Source organism: Castor canadensis, chromosome 15 (genome assembly GCF_047511655.1).
Source record: "Castor canadensis chromosome 15, mCasCan1.hap1v2, whole genome shotgun sequence".
In the NCBI taxonomy this organism is placed as follows: domain Eukaryota; kingdom Metazoa; phylum Chordata; class Mammalia; order Rodentia; family Castoridae; genus Castor; species Castor canadensis.
Genome location: NC_133400.1, coordinates 48303 through 65150, shown reverse-complemented (window position 1 = coordinate 65150; position 16848 = coordinate 48303). Strand labels below are relative to the sequence as shown.

The 16848-nt window shown below is 44.0% G+C and overlaps 1 protein-coding gene across 4 annotated transcripts in view; it reads left to right on the top strand.

Annotated features, from left to right (window-relative positions):
- Window positions 1–211: 211 nt before the first annotated feature.
- LOC109692764 (mitochondrial inner membrane m-AAA protease component AFG3L1) overlaps window positions 212–16848 on the top strand; it is a 31837-nt gene continuing 15200 nt past the window's right edge. For 2 of the 4 annotated variants that reach the window (XM_020173609.2, XM_020173608.2), the window contains exons 1-10: window positions 212–436; window positions 4426–4513; window positions 5167–5235; window positions 6657–6751; window positions 7981–8130; window positions 9638–9706; window positions 10267–10391; window positions 12771–13041; window positions 16307–16444; window positions 16659–16812. In XM_020173609.2, the coding sequence (XP_020029198.1) occupies window positions 299–436; window positions 4426–4513; window positions 5167–5235; window positions 6657–6751; window positions 7981–8130; window positions 9638–9706; window positions 10267–10391; window positions 12771–13041; window positions 16307–16444; window positions 16659–16812 (1297 nt within the window). In that variant the 5' untranslated portion in view covers window positions 212–298. Of the gene's footprint in view, window positions 437–4425; window positions 4514–5166; window positions 5236–6656; window positions 6752–7980; window positions 8131–9637; window positions 9707–10266; window positions 10392–12770; window positions 13042–16306; window positions 16445–16658; window positions 16813–16848 lie in introns of those variants that run through there. The other 2 variants (XM_074055437.1, XM_074055438.1) reach the window with 2 other exon arrangements.

The following is a 16848-nucleotide window of genomic DNA, read 5'->3' as shown; positions in this document are numbered from 1 at the left end:
TTAGGCCCTGAGTTCAAACTCCAGTACCGAAAAAAAATATCTATTGGATTTGGGAATCCCCTTGGCGCCTAGCTCAGGTCGGCTGCTGAAATACCTGCATTCAGTTGTCTGGGTAGCGCAAGACGTCTTTACTGTTCAGTACCTGAAACAGGCGATGAAGCGGACACCTAAAAGAAGGCTTGAGCCTGCGCCGCGGCTCTGCTGCGTACGCGCGAGTCCTTTCTGTGGCCGGGGTGTGGCGCACTGTGACCTGTCAGCTGCGCGTGCGCGCGGTCAGCGCGAGGTCAGGGGTGAGGGGATGTCGCACCGCCTGGTGGCGGCCGCCGGCAGTCGGGCGGTGGCCTGGCCGCTTGTCGTGCTGTGGCGATGTGGCGGCAGCCCAGGAAGCGGTGGTGTGGCCTGGACTGGCCGGAGGGCCCTCGGCCCGGCCTGGCAGGTGAGCGGCAGGCACTACCCGGCGTACCGGGCGGCGGGGCGGGGGCTGCGCCCAGTGCCATGGTGACGCTATACATCTGCGCCGGTCGCGGCGGGAGCGGCCACTCCCTGATCACTGCCCCGACTCTAGCAGAGTCCCAGCGGCTTAGGCTGCTGGCACCTGTGTGAATTCTGCGTTTCAGAGCAGCTGCTGCTCTCCTCTTGCTACCCCTTTCATCCCCTAGTTCCTGTCATGTCGCAGACGCTCTTCCCTTTGCGTGTTCTCCCGCGGAAGTTGAGCTGGCGTCTCCAGCCTCACGGCTCGCTCTCCGGAGGGGTGGGATTTGCGCTCGAGTCCTCTGACTTCGAGCCCGGGTTTTCCCCCAGCGGCTGTAGTACCTTAGGTTTATGTGTGGGAGAGTTACTCTTCCAGCCAGAAAGGATAACGGACAAGAAAGAGTTTTGTAAATTGTTACCGGTGTTCTTTATTCCGCGAACATTCGTTGAACCCCAACTATATCTCCCTCTTCAGCTAATGGTGCCAGAGGGCTTAGTGCATCACTTCACACGTGTTCTCACGCATGTCTTAGGCCTGTCGAGTAGGTTAGCATTGCATTGCTGTAACTTTCTTTTTCTCTCCTTGCGCTGGGAATCGAACCCAGGGAAAGTGCTCTACCACTGAGCAATTTGTGGGCCTGTGTCTTTATGAAGGAAATTAGATGGTCTTGGAGTTCTTTCCGAGGTTGAGCCATTCATTCTTATCTATTCAGCCATTTATTCTTATCTATTAGACACATTTATTTGTTGACATTCTATGAGCCAGGGATGTCAGGGTGAACCAGACAGGCAAGGGCTCTGCCCTGACAGCTACTTTTCCTTTGAAGGCTTTATTATTTGTGGGCTCATTCAAAGGCTGGAGAGGCAGTAGCAGTTTGTTTAATAGTTAAAAGATGTATTTTAGCAGTCAGCGCTTCTCAAGGGAAGCCTAAATTGAGTCTTCCGTGTGGTCTTTTTTTGTTCCCTGAGCTGCCTACATTCTCCTTGGACTTTGAGAGTTTACATGGTGTGTGAAGACAAACCAGATGATAGGCAAAAAAAGAGTTTATGGCATGTTTGGGGATTAGGGTTAGGAAAAGGAGGAAAAATAAGGGAAATAAGTGTGATGGTCTTGAGTTCAATCCCTAGTACTGGAGGGGGTGGAGAGTAAAAATGAAGAGAAGGGAATGGTGGAGGGATATGCGACATGTTTTAGGTAGGATAGGGAGTCCCCTACAGGAGTAGAGGGATGGAGATAGGCTTGCCAGGCAGGTAGGTGCAGCTGGTGTGTTCTGTGTTACTAAAATGAAGAAAGAGTTAGTGAAACACAGTGAAGCCAGGGAGGGACAGAGCCTTGTAGACCTGGTGAGGTGTGAACTGTGTTCTGTTTATGTCTGTGAGACACAGAGAGGGGTCACCTAATTTGTGATCTGGCTGGAATGAGACCTTGATATGCCCAGCTTCACATCTTGGCTTTGACCATGGAAAAACCAAATCAACAAGGTTATCCATAAGCTGTGAATTGATTGATAGAAACCAGACTCCAAGAAGGGAGAGTATATCAGTCTCGATGTTAACAATGAAAACTATGTTTGACCTGATGTCCTCTAATCATATCATTAAAAGACTAAATCATGAGTTTAAAAAAAGGAATTAGATGTTGTATCAAGTTTTGGAGGCCTGAAGAATCATACTTTGTACTTTTGGGGCTGTAGGCCACCATTAGCTATGGAGCTACCAGTGCCAGAGTTGCTGCCTCCTTGGGATGGAGAAGCCATGGAAGGTTTGGGAACCAGAATTCTCATCACACACCTCCAGCTACCAGTTGTCTTTTTTTTTGGTTTGTTTTGTTTTTTGGTGGGACTGGGGTTTGAACTTAGGGCTTTGCCCTTGCAAAGCAAGGTGCTCTACCGCTAGAGCCACACTTCCAGTTCATTTTTGCTCTGGTTATTTTGGAGATGGGGGTCTCATGACTATTTGCCTGGGCAGGACTTGAACTGCAATCCTCCCCATCTCAGCTTTCCAAGTGGCTAGGATTATAGGTGTGAGCCATTGGTGCCCAGCTTTTGTTTTTTGAGACACACCTTGCTATGTATCTTAGGCTGACCTTGAACTCAGGTCTTCTGCCTCAGCCTCCCCAGCTGTCTTAATTTGTGCTTTTCTGCCTCTGCAGTGAGGATGATAACACCTACTTTCTGAGGATGGGTGGTAAGGGTCAAATGAAGTGGCTAAGGTGTACTTGATATCTTGCAGCTGCCCAGTAACAGTCACCTGCTCTTTGTCTAGATTTCCTGTTGACCTACACTTTGCTACTCCTGGGTGACAGTGTTGTTCAGGACATGTGAGACCCTGTCCTGTTGGTGCTGGAATGACTGCAGCAGAGGTCCACTCACAGAAGTTCTTCTTTCCCTCTCAGCCTTTCCTTGTGATGTTATTGCTGTTGCTGCCAGCGTGCTTGTTTGGACTTTCCCTGATTTTTCTTACGGTTTACCTTTTTAGTCCACTATGGCCTTTGATAGGGATACTTGAATAATTTAATCAGAAGGTTACTAATTGAGGAATGAATTTACTTTGAGGAAATAGTTAGTAGAGTCTGCCTCATCTTGAATGTTGACCAAACTAAAATACAGGTATCATCACCTATAGGTCTAATTTCATTAAAATAAAATGAATTCAATTTGGATTGAAGACAAATTGAACAAATTCTGGGAATTTTGTTGAATACAGCTAATTCAGTGTTACTGACTGTGCTTAGATTTTATTATTATTTTTATTATGTTGCCTTTTATTGCAGTAGTTTTTATGGCAATGGCTTCTGACCTGTAATAGTGAAAAATCTAGGGCCGGGGGAATGGCTGAAGTGGTGGAACAACTATCTAGCAAGTGTGAGGCCTTGAGCTCAAATCTAAAAAAAGAAAAATAGCCTGGGTGCTGGTGGCTCATGCCTGTAATCCTAGCTATTCAGGAGGCAGAGATCAGGAGGATCATGGTTTGAAGCTAGTCCCAGGAAAATAGTTCATGAGACCCTATCTTGAAAATACCCAACACAAAAAGGGCTGGCAGAGTGGCTCGAGTGGGAGAGTGGGAGAGTGCATGCTTAGCAAGCGTGAGGCCTTTAGTTCAAACTCCAATACCACCACCAAAAAAAAAAAAGTTTCTTGCCTCATGTATTAAGGTTAGTAATTCATGGTAAAAACTGGTATTTTCTTCCTGGAGGACTGAAGAAATACAGGGGAATCTGAAAAATTGTCTGTCTTCTAGGCTTGACAAAGACAGGCCTAGAACCTCTGGCTGATATAAATTATAGTGCTTTCCTATATTTTAACTTGATAAGATTTTAGTTTTCCATTTTTTTTTTTTTGATTCTGGATCTTGCTTTGTAGTCCAGGCTGACTTTGAACTCTAGCTCTTCCTGCCTCAGCCTTTCCTGCCTTCTGAGTGCTAGGATTACGGGCATGGATATATATATTGTTTTCTTTTTTTCGGCTGTATTGAGCCTCATGCTTGCTAGGCAGGCACTCTACCACTTGAGCCACTCCACCAGCCATTTTTGTGTTGGGTGTTTAATTTTTGACATAAGGTCTCCTGAGCTATTTGCCCAGGCTGGCTTCAAACCGTGATCCTCCTGATCTCTGCCTTCTGAATAGCTAGGATTACAGGTGTGAACCACTGGTGCCCAGTGGCATGTTTGTTTTTGAAACCGAAATCTTTTGTTACTAAAACTACCTCAGTCAAGAAATGGTTAGGGATTTTTTTTTTTTTTTTTTGCCCCTTCTTTTGGACGCGGTGACTATAAAAATTTGTCATGCTTTTCTGCTGTGAATTTAGTGATTAAATCATGTTTAAACAGTTATTTAAGTAGATAAATAAGGGTAACAAACTTATACCTCAGCCCATATCCTGTCCTTTCTACCCTGTTAGGGCTGCCTTGTATTGCAGAAGCAGCTCATCATCTAACCCTTTCTCCTGTTTCAGTGCCTCCAGGGGATCTACTTTCAGCACTTGGCTCTGCAGGGAAGACTGACTTCATTTTCCCAATGGTTGTGTTCAAAACCACCCAGAGGTACATGTCTTTTTTTTTTTTTTTTAACCATCATTGGCAGTGTGATGGTTATATGAACTAGTGTAGCTTTTTCAGAATGTCTTCCACATTGACCAACCTGGGGACAAGGAGCATAATAGTTAGTATACTCCCACCCTGCCTTTTCTAGTTTACCTGTTGAGCTGTACTACAGTACCCTCTCCATGCCTTTACTATTTTGATATCTCTGTGATGCTGGCAAAAAAGAAACTCTGAGAAGGAAGTTGTTTGGTGACTCGTTTGGAGCAAACCTTTGTTTCCGTATAGCTGATTCTGAGAACTAGCAGAGCCTCATTTGGAAAGTAAAACAGATAATGTATAGGCTATACTGAGCTCGAAGTATGTTGGTGTACTTGGAGCCCTTCAGGCCCTAGTCCTGTGTTTAGTGTTCTGTGTGTAGGGACACAGAATACTACAGAAGCCTCTGGAGATCCTGGGTCTGCACAGAGTAGATGATATTTCCTAGCCCTATCCCAGTGTTAGGACTTGGGGCTGCATGTGGATCATGTCAGGTAAGAAGAAAGGAAGGAAAGCTGATTTCAATCTTTCTCTATCCTGAATTGACTCTATTGTTGCTTTTATGAGTATGATTTTTTTCTCTTAAAGTACTAGAACCTCTTCATTATGTCCCTAAGGGTTTGAGAAATTCTTTAAGAGAAGTGGAAGAAACACACACTCAGAAAATTCAACAGCTCCAAAAAAAGGTAAAAGGGTCATTTTGATAAATCACACTGTCAGGTTGTACACTCAAGTGTTCTGGGTTAATCTCCTTGGAGGGGAAGTGGCAAGCAGATGGGCCTGTGTATGTAAGGTTGCCCTTCTCTTCTCTTTGTTCATGCCTCTTGCTCCCAAATAGTGCTTTTCCTTGTCCTGACTTCATTTCTTAGCACCCTCTCAGCTTGTTTGGATCTAAGCCTCTATGAAACTCTTAAGTTACATCATGGTTTGGTGATGTAGATTCAGTTTTGGGATCGTTGAAGTCAGTATTTAATATATGTGTTTCTCTTATGAAAAGTCTCCTGCCTAGGTACCCATAGTATGAAATAGGAAGAAATACACAGAAGCATATTGGGACATGTTGCAACATGCCTTGACTATAGATGGAACATTTCTTTGAAGACTCATGTTTTTCTTAAAATTTATTTTTGGCAGTACTGGGGTTTGAACTCAGGGCTTCATGCATGCTAAGCAGGAGTTCTGCCAGTTGAGCCACTCCACCAGCCCTTTTTGTGTTGGGTATTTTCAAGAGAGAGTATTGTGAACTGTTTGCCCAGGGCTGGCTTCCAACCATGATTTTCCTGATTTCTGCCTCCTAAGTAGCTAGGATTACAGGTGTGAGCCACTGGCTTCTGACCCCCAGATGTCTTTAAAATTTGTGCAAACTGGACTGGCAGAGTGGCTCAAGCAGTAGAGTGCCTACCTAGCAAGCATGAGGCCCTGAGTACTGCCAAAAAAAAATTGTGCAAATTTTTCTCTGTTTCACAATTCCTTTTGCCATTTCTGGGTTCAACTTGGCTTTATTTAGACTTAGATAGTATCCTTTTGGGGCTGTTAGAGTGGCATGTGTGTGCAAGAGGACAATGTTATGGCTTGTTTTGTCTCAGAACTTACATGAATGTTGCAAGAAGAGGCTCATAGACTTGACTTTCAAATATAGTCCGTAGGTTACATGTATACACACAGGGCATGGTTTTTGTTTTTGAGACATGAATCCTGTCTGAGAGCAAGTGAAATGTGTTCTAGGTCTATTGAGAATGGGGTCCACCAGTGCCAGCCTGCATCATCATCATCATTATTATTATTATTATTATTATTATCATTACTATTATTATTTTGTTTTCCTTTGCCCTGATTCCAGTCATTGTATTCTTAGCCAAAAAAAGATTTGTAGTTAGAGCTTAGGTCCAAAGCCAGCAAGGTGAAATTTGAGAGATTTTATATATATTGAAGCTACTTCTCAGCAATATCTTCTAGCTTCTTCTTTTTCCTATTCCCTGTTTGTTTCCAGAAGGCACCAGGGTAATTAAGTGCTTACGTTGGGAAATGTTTTCCTGTTTTTTGAAATCTCTTTATCTGGGAAATTATATGTAGTTGTCTTGTGAAGTCAGACTTTGTTTCCTCTTAGAAACTGATGAACCAAAGAATGCTGGGCCTGGAAGAGATGGAGGCAGGAGAGGAGGGAAGTGGGATGACTTTGCATGGTGGAAACGGATGCAGAAGGTTTGTGTGCATCTAAGGACCAGATCCAGACACCCTGTCACTTCTCTAACACATGCAGTTAGTTGCTGCAGAGCTGAGACTCTGTTTGATCTTTGTTTTAGTCTAGCTGCTTTCACAAAATACAAAAATATACAATATATGTGGTGAATATGATTAAAGTTCACATGCATTTATGAAAATATCACAGTGGCTAGGTGCTGGTGGCTCATGCCTGTAATCCTAGGTACTCAGGAGGCAGAGATCAGGAGGATTGTGGTTCAAAGCTAGCCTAGGCAAATAGTTTGAGAGACCCTATCTTGAAAAAACCCATCACAAAAAAGGGCTGGTGGAGTGGCTCAAGGTGGAGGCCCTGAGTTCAAACCCCGGTACCATAAAAACAAAAAAAGTGAAACCCCTTTGAAATAGTAATCAAGAATAAACAGCATAAACATCTTCATAATTATGGAGGCTGGAAAGTGCAAGATCAAGGTGCTGACAGGTGCATTGTCTGGGGAGGGCTTGGTTTCTGCCTACAAGGCACTTTTCTTGATGCTTTCTCCAGGGGGTCCAAGGCTATGTTGTCACATGGTGGAAAGACAGACTCCCTCGAGCCCTTTAATGGGGCACTAATCCCATTCATGAGGATGGAGTCCTCATGATTTAATCACTTCCCAAGAGCCCTCCTTATACCATTACCTGGGGGGTTGAGTTCCAACATGAGTTTTGGAGGGACAGGTATACTCAAGCCTGTTTGTTTAGGGCCAACAAGCAGTCTGCTTGTTTAGGGCCAAGCTGATGAATTAGTTCAAAGATACTAAGAGTTTATTAAAATGTGTTGAGATTTCTGTCTGAATTGTCAGAGACCCAGGCAACAGAGAACCCTTGTGTGAGGCAGGAACAGAGGCAGAATTTTTCATGGGTATTCTGCTTCTCCTGGGATGTCTGCTGAATTGTAGGTCTGGTGTGTGCTTATACATCACATAAACCTTTCCTGAGAGGAAAGGTTTGGTTTCACCACATACCTGGCCCTGCTGTGTAGTGTAGGAGAAGTTTCAGAGGCTTCTCTAATAATGTATGAAAAGAGAAATTGCTATTTTTATAAAGAAAACACCCTAGAGGGCTGGGGGTGTGGCTCAGTGACAAAACATTCACCTGGCCCTGGGTTCAATCTCTAGCACTGCAAAAAAAAAGAAACGGAAAAGAGAAACCATGTCATTTAACTAGAAAACGTGTTATCTTTTCTTCTCCAGGGGGAGTTCCCCTGGGATGACAAGGATTTCCGAAATCTGGCCATTTTGGGAGCAGGTGTTGCTGCAGGATTCTTCTACTTTTATTTTCGAGATCCTGGAAAAGAGATCACCTGGAAGCACTTTGTACAGTATTACTTGGCCAGAGGTCTGGTGAGAATTATAGTCTGTCTACCAGGAAGAGGGTGTTGTGGGGCTATGCCCTTGCAGGAGGTTTGCAATGCCCTGAAGAGGCTATGAGCTCTGGGCAGGAATGAGAGTCAGTCCACTGTACGATGGATGTCCTGAGCAGCCCATCTTGAGGTGTAGCCCAGACACAGTCTTACTTTCTTGGACACTTTCCTAGCAGAACAGTGTCAGGTCCACTCTCTGGCTGGTTGGAGGCCACCTTAACATCATGACTTTATCTTTTTTTTTTTTTTTTTTAAGCCTTGTGTTTTAAGACTTTGCTCTGTATTCAGTTTCATATCTCATTCAAATCTTTTCTCTCTCCTTACTACATCCTTGGCCCCTGCTGGCCATCTCCTGAACAGTGGGCTAGAGCTTTGTGTCTGTAGAGTAGCATATGCCAAGCCTTCTTGTCCTTCATAGGAAGTGTGTTTGTCCATCAGTTCTCTAAGGTTGGGTGGAGTACTGCTCAGGATTCAGTGTAAACTTGAATATGAGCAAGCTTTGCTCCTCGGTTTCCCTCAGAAGGGTGTTTGCTAAATAATGCAGTGTTAAGATCTGAACTCCTGTTTGATGATAACTGTGGGGAACTTGTATCTCACTAGGGTTCATGGCCACAGCCTTTTTTGTGTATCTACAGGGCACAGCCTATTTCAGAGAGGTGCATGCTTGGCAACTCTCCCTGCACTAATGGGGCACAGAGCTGCTGCCGCCCTTCCCTTCCCATGGATCTGCCACCTGGAGGTGTGCTGTGAGGATGGTGAAGCAGGTGCAGTGAGCCCAGCATACCTTCCTATGAGTGGATCCTGGACAGATTCCAGAGTTTTCTCCAAGTCCTTTCTAAGTGTCTGATATGATGGACAAGGACGTGGTTGTGCTACTGAATGTGTTTGTATTAGTTACATACCCTAAGTCTTCATTTAGTTTCCAAGAGAAGATGTATTGTAGCAGTTAAGATTCTGTGATGAGCAAAAGGAACAGGAATGCTGTTATACTTAACAAAATAGGTTGCACCCCAAATTGTGTTTTCTTTCTCCTCACTTTTCAGGAAGTACATGTTAGTCTGTTGTTGAGGTACATGTAGCAGTGATGGCAGCTCATGATTCTCTAGGACTGCGCTTTCATCCTTGCTAGCATCGTTTTCTTGTGGAACCCACATCTGGATGTGGTTCCACATCACCTCTCACTTAAGATTTTCCTGTACTGGCAGTATAAGTCTTACTTATATTCCTTTTCTGCTTTTGAGCCAGTGTAGAATGGTGCTCAGATGAGGCAAGTTTTAGAAATTCTTCTTAAATTGGTTCTTGTTTATGTAAATGAAAATGGATTTGTACCAGGCCAAAATGTCCATGATAGAACAAAACTTGGCCTGGGCTACAGATGGTATGCTGTCTCTGGGATGCAGTTAAGCCTGTAGCTGTACTGTTCATGGTTTGCTTGAAGGTCCTGCTTACTGTCTTAGCTGTTCTGATTACTTTTTTCTTTTTCCTAGGTGGACCGACTGGAAGTTGTGAACAAGCAATTTGTTCGTGTTATTCTTGCCCCTGGGACAAGCTCTGAGGTGAGGGATGGGTTTAAGGCCAAGTGTTCCAGATACAGTTTTATAAAGTGTAAAATGCGGTTTTTGTCTGTCAGTGAATTCTTCTCCTGGTGTCCAACAACCCCTTTTAATGTGATGGTTTAGTTTCATTGATCTATATTATTAATGATGTCTTTTAAGTAGGACAGGAGCCTTTATAGGACTATAGCCAGGGTTTAGTTTTGCCAAGTAATGTATGAGAACCACTTGGCAAGGTTTGGAGGAGTGAAGAATGAAAAGACAAAGACAAAAGGACAAAGGGAGACTTTGGTAGTTGTGCAAATTTTTATACTTTGTCTAGAACTTACAGCCTTTAGTTTTGTGGGACCAGAACTGAAGGAGCTTCTGTTGTTTGCATAGTCACCTTTGGAGCTTGCCTCAGTATGGGATTCGTCCATTTGTTGATGATCAGGGTGGGAAAAGAGGCTTTACTGGAAGAGGAATCAATAAATGAGAACACAGGCTGTGGACAGCTGTGTGTATCAGGGAGAATTTCTGTGGGACATTGTGGTATAGCCTAAACCTGTTCTTGGTCTCTGCAGAAGTTCGTGTGGTTTAACATTGGCAGTGTTGACACCTTTGAGCGGAACCTGGAGTCTGCTCAGTGGGAGTTGGGGATTGAACCCACCAACCAGGCTGCAGTGGTCTACACCACTGAGAGTGATGGGTGAGTGGTAGGTATGAAGTGGATAATGCAGGACAACTAGTCCAGGGCCTCTGATTCTGAATACAAAACAAAAATTCAGTGTTTTCATTTGTAGTAAAAGAATATGTATTTGTTAGGTCTATTTGTATCTTTTTTTTTTTTTTTTTTTTTTTTTGGTGGTACTGGGGTTTGAACTCAGGGCCTCACATTTGCTAGGCAGGTGCTCTACCACTTGAGCCACTCCACTAGCCCTATGTTTTTAAATTTTTATTTGTGTTATCCAGGCTGGTCCCCAACTCCTGGGCTTAAGTGAACCTCCTGCCTCAGTCTCCTGAGTTGTTGGAACTATAGGTGTGCATTTATTGAGAAGAGAATTGAGGCAGGGAAATATTTAGCTAGGCAGCCTTAAGAAGTATTGGATGGGGCTGGGCACTGGTGGCTCATGCCTTTACTTCTAGCTTCTTTGGAAGGCAAGATCAGGAGGATAACTATTTGAGGCCAGCCTGGACAAATAGTTTTTGAGACTCTTATCTTGAAAATACCCAGGACACATACACAAAAAGGGCTGGCAGAATGACTCAGGTGTTAGAGTGACTGTCTAGTATGTATGAGGCCCTGAGTTCAAGCCCCATTACTGCCAAAATAAAAAAGAAAGTGTTAGATGGTAAAAATAAAACAAATGTTAGGTATTGATATCACTGTCCTATCACAGATTCCTTGGAGCCTTGTAAGACACAATCTGGCCATGCCTCAAAATCCATGTGAGAGATCTTTCAGGATGTCTTTCCCCCCGCCCACTCCATTAAGTCAGAATGTCTGGTAGTGGGGCCTAAGGATCTCACCAGGTAGAAGGTCTCTGTTTGCACACTGTATACCTGACAGTTGGTCAGGCTCACATCAAGTTGTGCTCTGAACTTGCACTACACAGTACACTCCTGATATGATTATGTATTATGAACTTGAGGGTAAATACCAGACTAAAGACTGTGTGACAGCACAGAAGTCAACTTGGCTAAGCTTGGATCCTGTTCTCATATTTACTGTATGGTAATGTTATCACCTTGCCTTCTTGGCCCTTCACTCCCGAATTGAAAACAATCTGGAGGGTAGAAGCTCAGTACCAGCTTTAGCCAGGAGGGGCGTAATGAATAGGGATCCTGAAGCTGGAGGTGTTGCTCAAGTGATAGAGCACCTGCTTTGTAAGCATAAAGCCCTCAGTCCCATTTTGAAAAAAAAAAAAAGGAATCCTGGTGGTTTAGTTGGTTTCTTCAACTTCTGTGTTTAAGGGTAGACTGGGAGGATTGCTATGTGAAAGAGAGAAGGTGAGTGCCTTAATCCATTTTCTGCTGCCGTAACAGAACACCACAGACTGGGTAGTTTATAAAGAAAAGAGAATTATTCTTCACAGTGTTATAGACTGGGAGCTCCAAGACTGAAGGACCACATTGATGAAGGTTCTCTTGCTGTATCATAACATGGTGTAGGACATCACATGGCTGGGGAGAGCAGAAGAGTAAGATGTGCAGTACTAAACTAACCCCTCTTTTGTAACTGACCCACTCCCTGAGAACTACCTTTTGCTAAGGTGACTTAATCTTTCATGAGGGCTGAGCCTTCATAGCCTAATCGCCTCTCAAAAGCCCCACCTGTTAGTGCTGTTACAATGGTAATTAAGTTAAATTAAAATTGGGAGGGAACCTTCAAGCCATAGCAGCAAGGTTGGTACAGTTCTGGGGGTGAATTAGCAGAATTCTAGTGATAGGGCCTGAAGTGCCTGTACCCTGTTGGAGCCCCTGAATGTCACTGGGGTGCTGTTTATTCTTGACTTGTTTTGGTGCTCCTTGCTGAATTGCTGGGAATACTGTCTGTATGTGGGCTGATCTGCTGAAAATTGAGGGTTTGTTTTGGGGACTGAAAGTGACTAGAGCCACCAAGAGGAGTGAGATGACCTCAGCCCTCTAAAGGACATGGGAACTCTCCCTTTTGCTGGTGTTTCTGTTTCCATTTTTATTATTTTTTTATTTGTGGGGCTGGGGATCAAATTTATTTCCAATTGTCAGATGAAACATAAAATAGATAACATAGTAAGAGATTCAGTATAAAATAGTTGTGCTGTGAGAAGACTGATGCTGCTGTCCTTAGCACGAAGGATAGATGGGTGTGGTAAAGGCTCCCTCAGGGCTGCCTGGTCACAGGCTGGGGCTTCAGCTTCCTCTTGTCCCATCAAACCTCCTGTGGGGTGGGTTGGTGTGGACAAGGTACTGTCAGGACTGGACAGGCTGATTTTGCAGGTAGACTTTGGCACATTTTGGAAAGAAATTGCCTCCTTTTGTGTAGTTCTGGAGGTCCTTGACTTTCCTCCTGAGTGGACTTGATGAGTGGTTTTCTTGGATCTTCCAGCTCTTTCCTGCGAAGCCTGGTGCCCACCCTACTCCTGGTTGGCATCCTTCTGTATGCTGTGAGGAGGGGCCCAATGGGGGCCGGGCGTGGTGGGCGAGGAGGGGGCCTCTTCAGCGTTGGTGAGACAACAGCCAAGATCTTAAAGAACAACATCGATGTACGATTTGCAGACGTAGCTGGCTGTGAAGAGGCCAAATTGGAAATTATGGAGTTTGTGAATTTCCTGAAGAACCCCAAGCAATATCAGGACTTAGGAGCCAAAATTCCGAAGGTACTGATCTCAGAAATGTGGGTATTTGACAAATTTTTTTGTCTTGACTTTGTGCAATTTACTAATCACAATAGAGGATGGAAATAGCATCTACACAGTAGGACAGTAAAACTCCTCTTATCTGTCAGACATTAGACCACAATTCTTAAAATTCTGTAAAATCTTAAATCTATAAAATTGTGGACATAGGAACAATATGTAGCCTTCTGAAGTGTGCTTATTTTAACTTAAAACACAAATGTCCATTCCTTTGTTCTTCATTTAGAGTCCAGTCCTTGCTTTATTAAATCAAAGTTTTTGAATGTCTCAAATAAACAACTTATTTTTATTTTTTAATGGTCCTGGGATTTGAACTTGGGCTTCATGCTTGCTAGGCAGGCGCTCTACCGCTTGAACCACTCTGCCAGCCTTTTTTTTTTTTTTGTGTTGAGTATTTTCGAGATAAAGTCTCACAAACTATTTGATGGGGCTGGCTTTGAACCATGATCCTCCTGATCTCTGCCTCTTGAGTAGTTAGAATTACAGGTGTGAGCCACCAGTGCTTGAACCACTTATTATCTACAAGTTTGTTTCTCTAAATTGAAGCAAAAACTTACTTAGAAGCAATCTGAGGCAGAATCTTTGTATATTGTTACGACTTTATCTAAATCTTTCATAATTTTCTCACTCGACAACATTTTAAAGGACAATTTGTCTTTATTTTATTGTTTGGAGCTTTCAACTTGGCATTGAAGAAACTTTTTTTTTGCTCTTGTTTATTAACTTATGTAGTGCTAAATTGCATAATTGAAACAAGTACAACTCACATGAACAGAGGTGGGATCAGACCCAGCTGCCTCTTGGAAATCCTGCAGTCCAGTGGTGGGACACAGTTGTGTAACCAGCTACGGTGGGGCATAATGGGGGCTGATATGGGTTCTGGTGTCCTAGGTGGAAACAGAGCTGTGGTGAGGATGGCTGCTGAGTGTACAGAGAGCCATTGTGGTCATAGATATTTTTTGGGCCTGACAGAAGCCATGAGTTCTTTTCCCAGAAAGATTTGCATCTTGTACAAAAGTCACAGATGCTCCTAGTAGAGATGGTGCTTAGACAACACACAGACCCTTGCAGTAGACCCTTTGTACACCCCTAGCTCCTCCCTGGAAGTTGGGTACCACTGGACAGTTTATTCTGAACAGCAAAAAATATACAACAACTGTGAGCTTGGGGATTAGAGCCAGAGGGCTGGATATGTCTGTTTTACAATATGGTGAGCAGTGAGGCCAGAAAACATGTGGTTGTGCAGGTACAGAATTGTTGCCGTTCCCTAGTGGAGCCTTGCCAGCACCCATCCAGCTGTCCTGCACCTCTGTTGACAGCCAGGTGTTGGATTTCTTTCAGGAGCTTATTTACTTAGGAAAATTGGTATTTTCTATAAATGGAGTGAAACAGATACCAAGAAAGTCCTTTTGCCTGAAGTGTGGGTCACCCTCCGTCAGCTAGGCTGGTCTTTGTGAGGGGAGGCTCTGTCACCCTGTCTATTGTATTGAGAGCTCTATCGTGCACTCCCTGCTGTTTTGTGGATGTCAGAAAAGAGGTAGTGGAGTATAGCTCACCTGGCTGTCAAGCTCCTAGTTGTGAAGTGTGTGATTTCCAGTTACTCCTGCCTCCCCTCTGGAAGCTTTTAGAAATGAATTTGGGATATTGGGGTGTCACGAGAGAGACAACAACTCAGAAGTCAGTAGGCAAGACAAAATTTACTTCTGCAGAAGGGTGTGCCACAAAAAGTCCAGTTAGTAAGCAGGACTTTTTTACCCAGTAGACTGGGCAGGAAGTCTACTCAGGATTTATCTCTAACGCAAGACTGTCCTTCACTCTGATTGAATGGGTTTCAGCTTCACAGTTTTCACAACTGGCTAATTTGAAAAGGGGGCATGTGGGGCAAGTCCCTTCATGGAGAGCAAAGATTTACTGGAACAATAGTTGCCTTAAGCAAGCAGTTTTTGAAACTAGGGCACCTGGTGATAACAGGAATTTGCTCAGCTAAGAGAAACTCTTTGTTTAAAACAAGAATTTACAGGGTTAAGTGACATCTCACAAGGCACTTAGGCAACAATTTGGGGAAGTTAAACTGTCATCTGTATAATGATAAATGTACCATACATTAACTCCCTTTGGCAGAAAAGATCTGACTTTAGTTGATTCTCACAGAACTTGTCTTAAAAAATTGGTTGTGCATATGGTCACACTGGTCTATTTCGTGAGCATATGGGCAGGGACATAGCATGCCATTGATGTGTTCAGCTACCCTCTTGCCCCCTGGAATGTTCTCACCCTAACAGTGATGGCTCATGAACTTTGTGTGGTACTTCATGTGGGTGTTAAGACTATACACATCATGGGCCGAGATGTACCAAACCCACATCTGGGCCATGGAAAAGGGGGTGCCCCTCATACTTTAACACCTTGTAGGTTTGAGTTTTTTGGGTCCCTACCTTACTTGTATATGTGTGTGTGTGTGTGTGTGTGTGTGTGTGTGCGCGCGCGCGCATGTTTAAAACATGTTATACTCTCCTCTGTGATGACCTGAAGGTAATCCAGCTCTCTGTACTAGAAATGGGGTAGTCCACCCCACTGCCCTTAAGTCTGTTCAACTTTTAGACATAACAGTAGTTCATAAAATGAAAATGAAGATGTGTTACAAGGATGTCAATTGGTGATTTTAAACTATAAGCCAGTGTAGGAAAAAGATCACAGAAGAGAAAGCAAGCACAGTGGACAGGAGATGTTCAGCCTGAGCATCTGAAGAGAGCCACTCAAAATGAGCTGTCTTGTCCACCCTTCAGACCAGCAAGGTGGAGCTTTCATTGGCAAAGATTCCGACAGTGGCTGTGGTTCACTCCTGGTGGGCATTGAATTGGCACCACCGTTTCGGAAAGCAGTTTCATGATAACCATTAAGCATCCTGGCCTTTTGACCCAGCTGGCCTAATCCTAGAGCTCCTCTTTTGGACAAAGCTGCTTCTATGTGTTGTGTGTGAGACTTTTGTTTTCTGTGCTATGCCTGAAATGTTTGTAGTGAATGTGCGATAATTTTATAAGCAGAAGAGATTTAAAAAAATCTTAGACTCTAAGAGTGATATGTTTGATGGGATTCTTGTTTGTGGATCTTGGAAGTCATCTGTGTAAAAAACCAAATTCCTCGTCACATCTAATTGGAAACCAGGACTGGTTTTCTATGTGACATTTGTCTGCCTTGAGAGCCAAGTGTGCCTTTTCTGTTGCAGGGAGCCATGCTCACTGGTCCACCCGGGACTGGCAAAACGCTTCTTGCGAAAGCAACTGCAGGAGAGGCCAGTGTGCCTTTCATCACTGTAAATGGGTCAGAATTCCTGGAAATGTTTGTTGGAGTTGGACCAGCAAGGGTAGGTGGATAGTGGCCAGCTGCAGAAGGTACTGGAGCAGTTCTTGACTAGGACTGGTCAGCCTGTGTAGGATCCTTGTGATGAGCCCAGAGTACATCCCACCTGGGAGATGCTGATGTACCAGAGGGAGGGTTCTGGGTGAACTGTTAACTCATGTCTGTGTGACAGGAATGAATGTAAGTCACAAAATAGGCTTTGTGGATTCCTTTTTCAGGTTCGTGATATGTTTGCAATGGCCCGAAAGAATGCTCCTTGTATCTTATTCATTGATGAGATTGATGCAATTGGCAGGAAGAGAGGCCGAGGGCACTTGGGAGGCCAGAGTGAGCAGGAGAACACCCTGAACCAGATGCTTGTGGAGATGGATGGTGAGTGGACACTGTATCAGGCCCGTACTGGTGGCA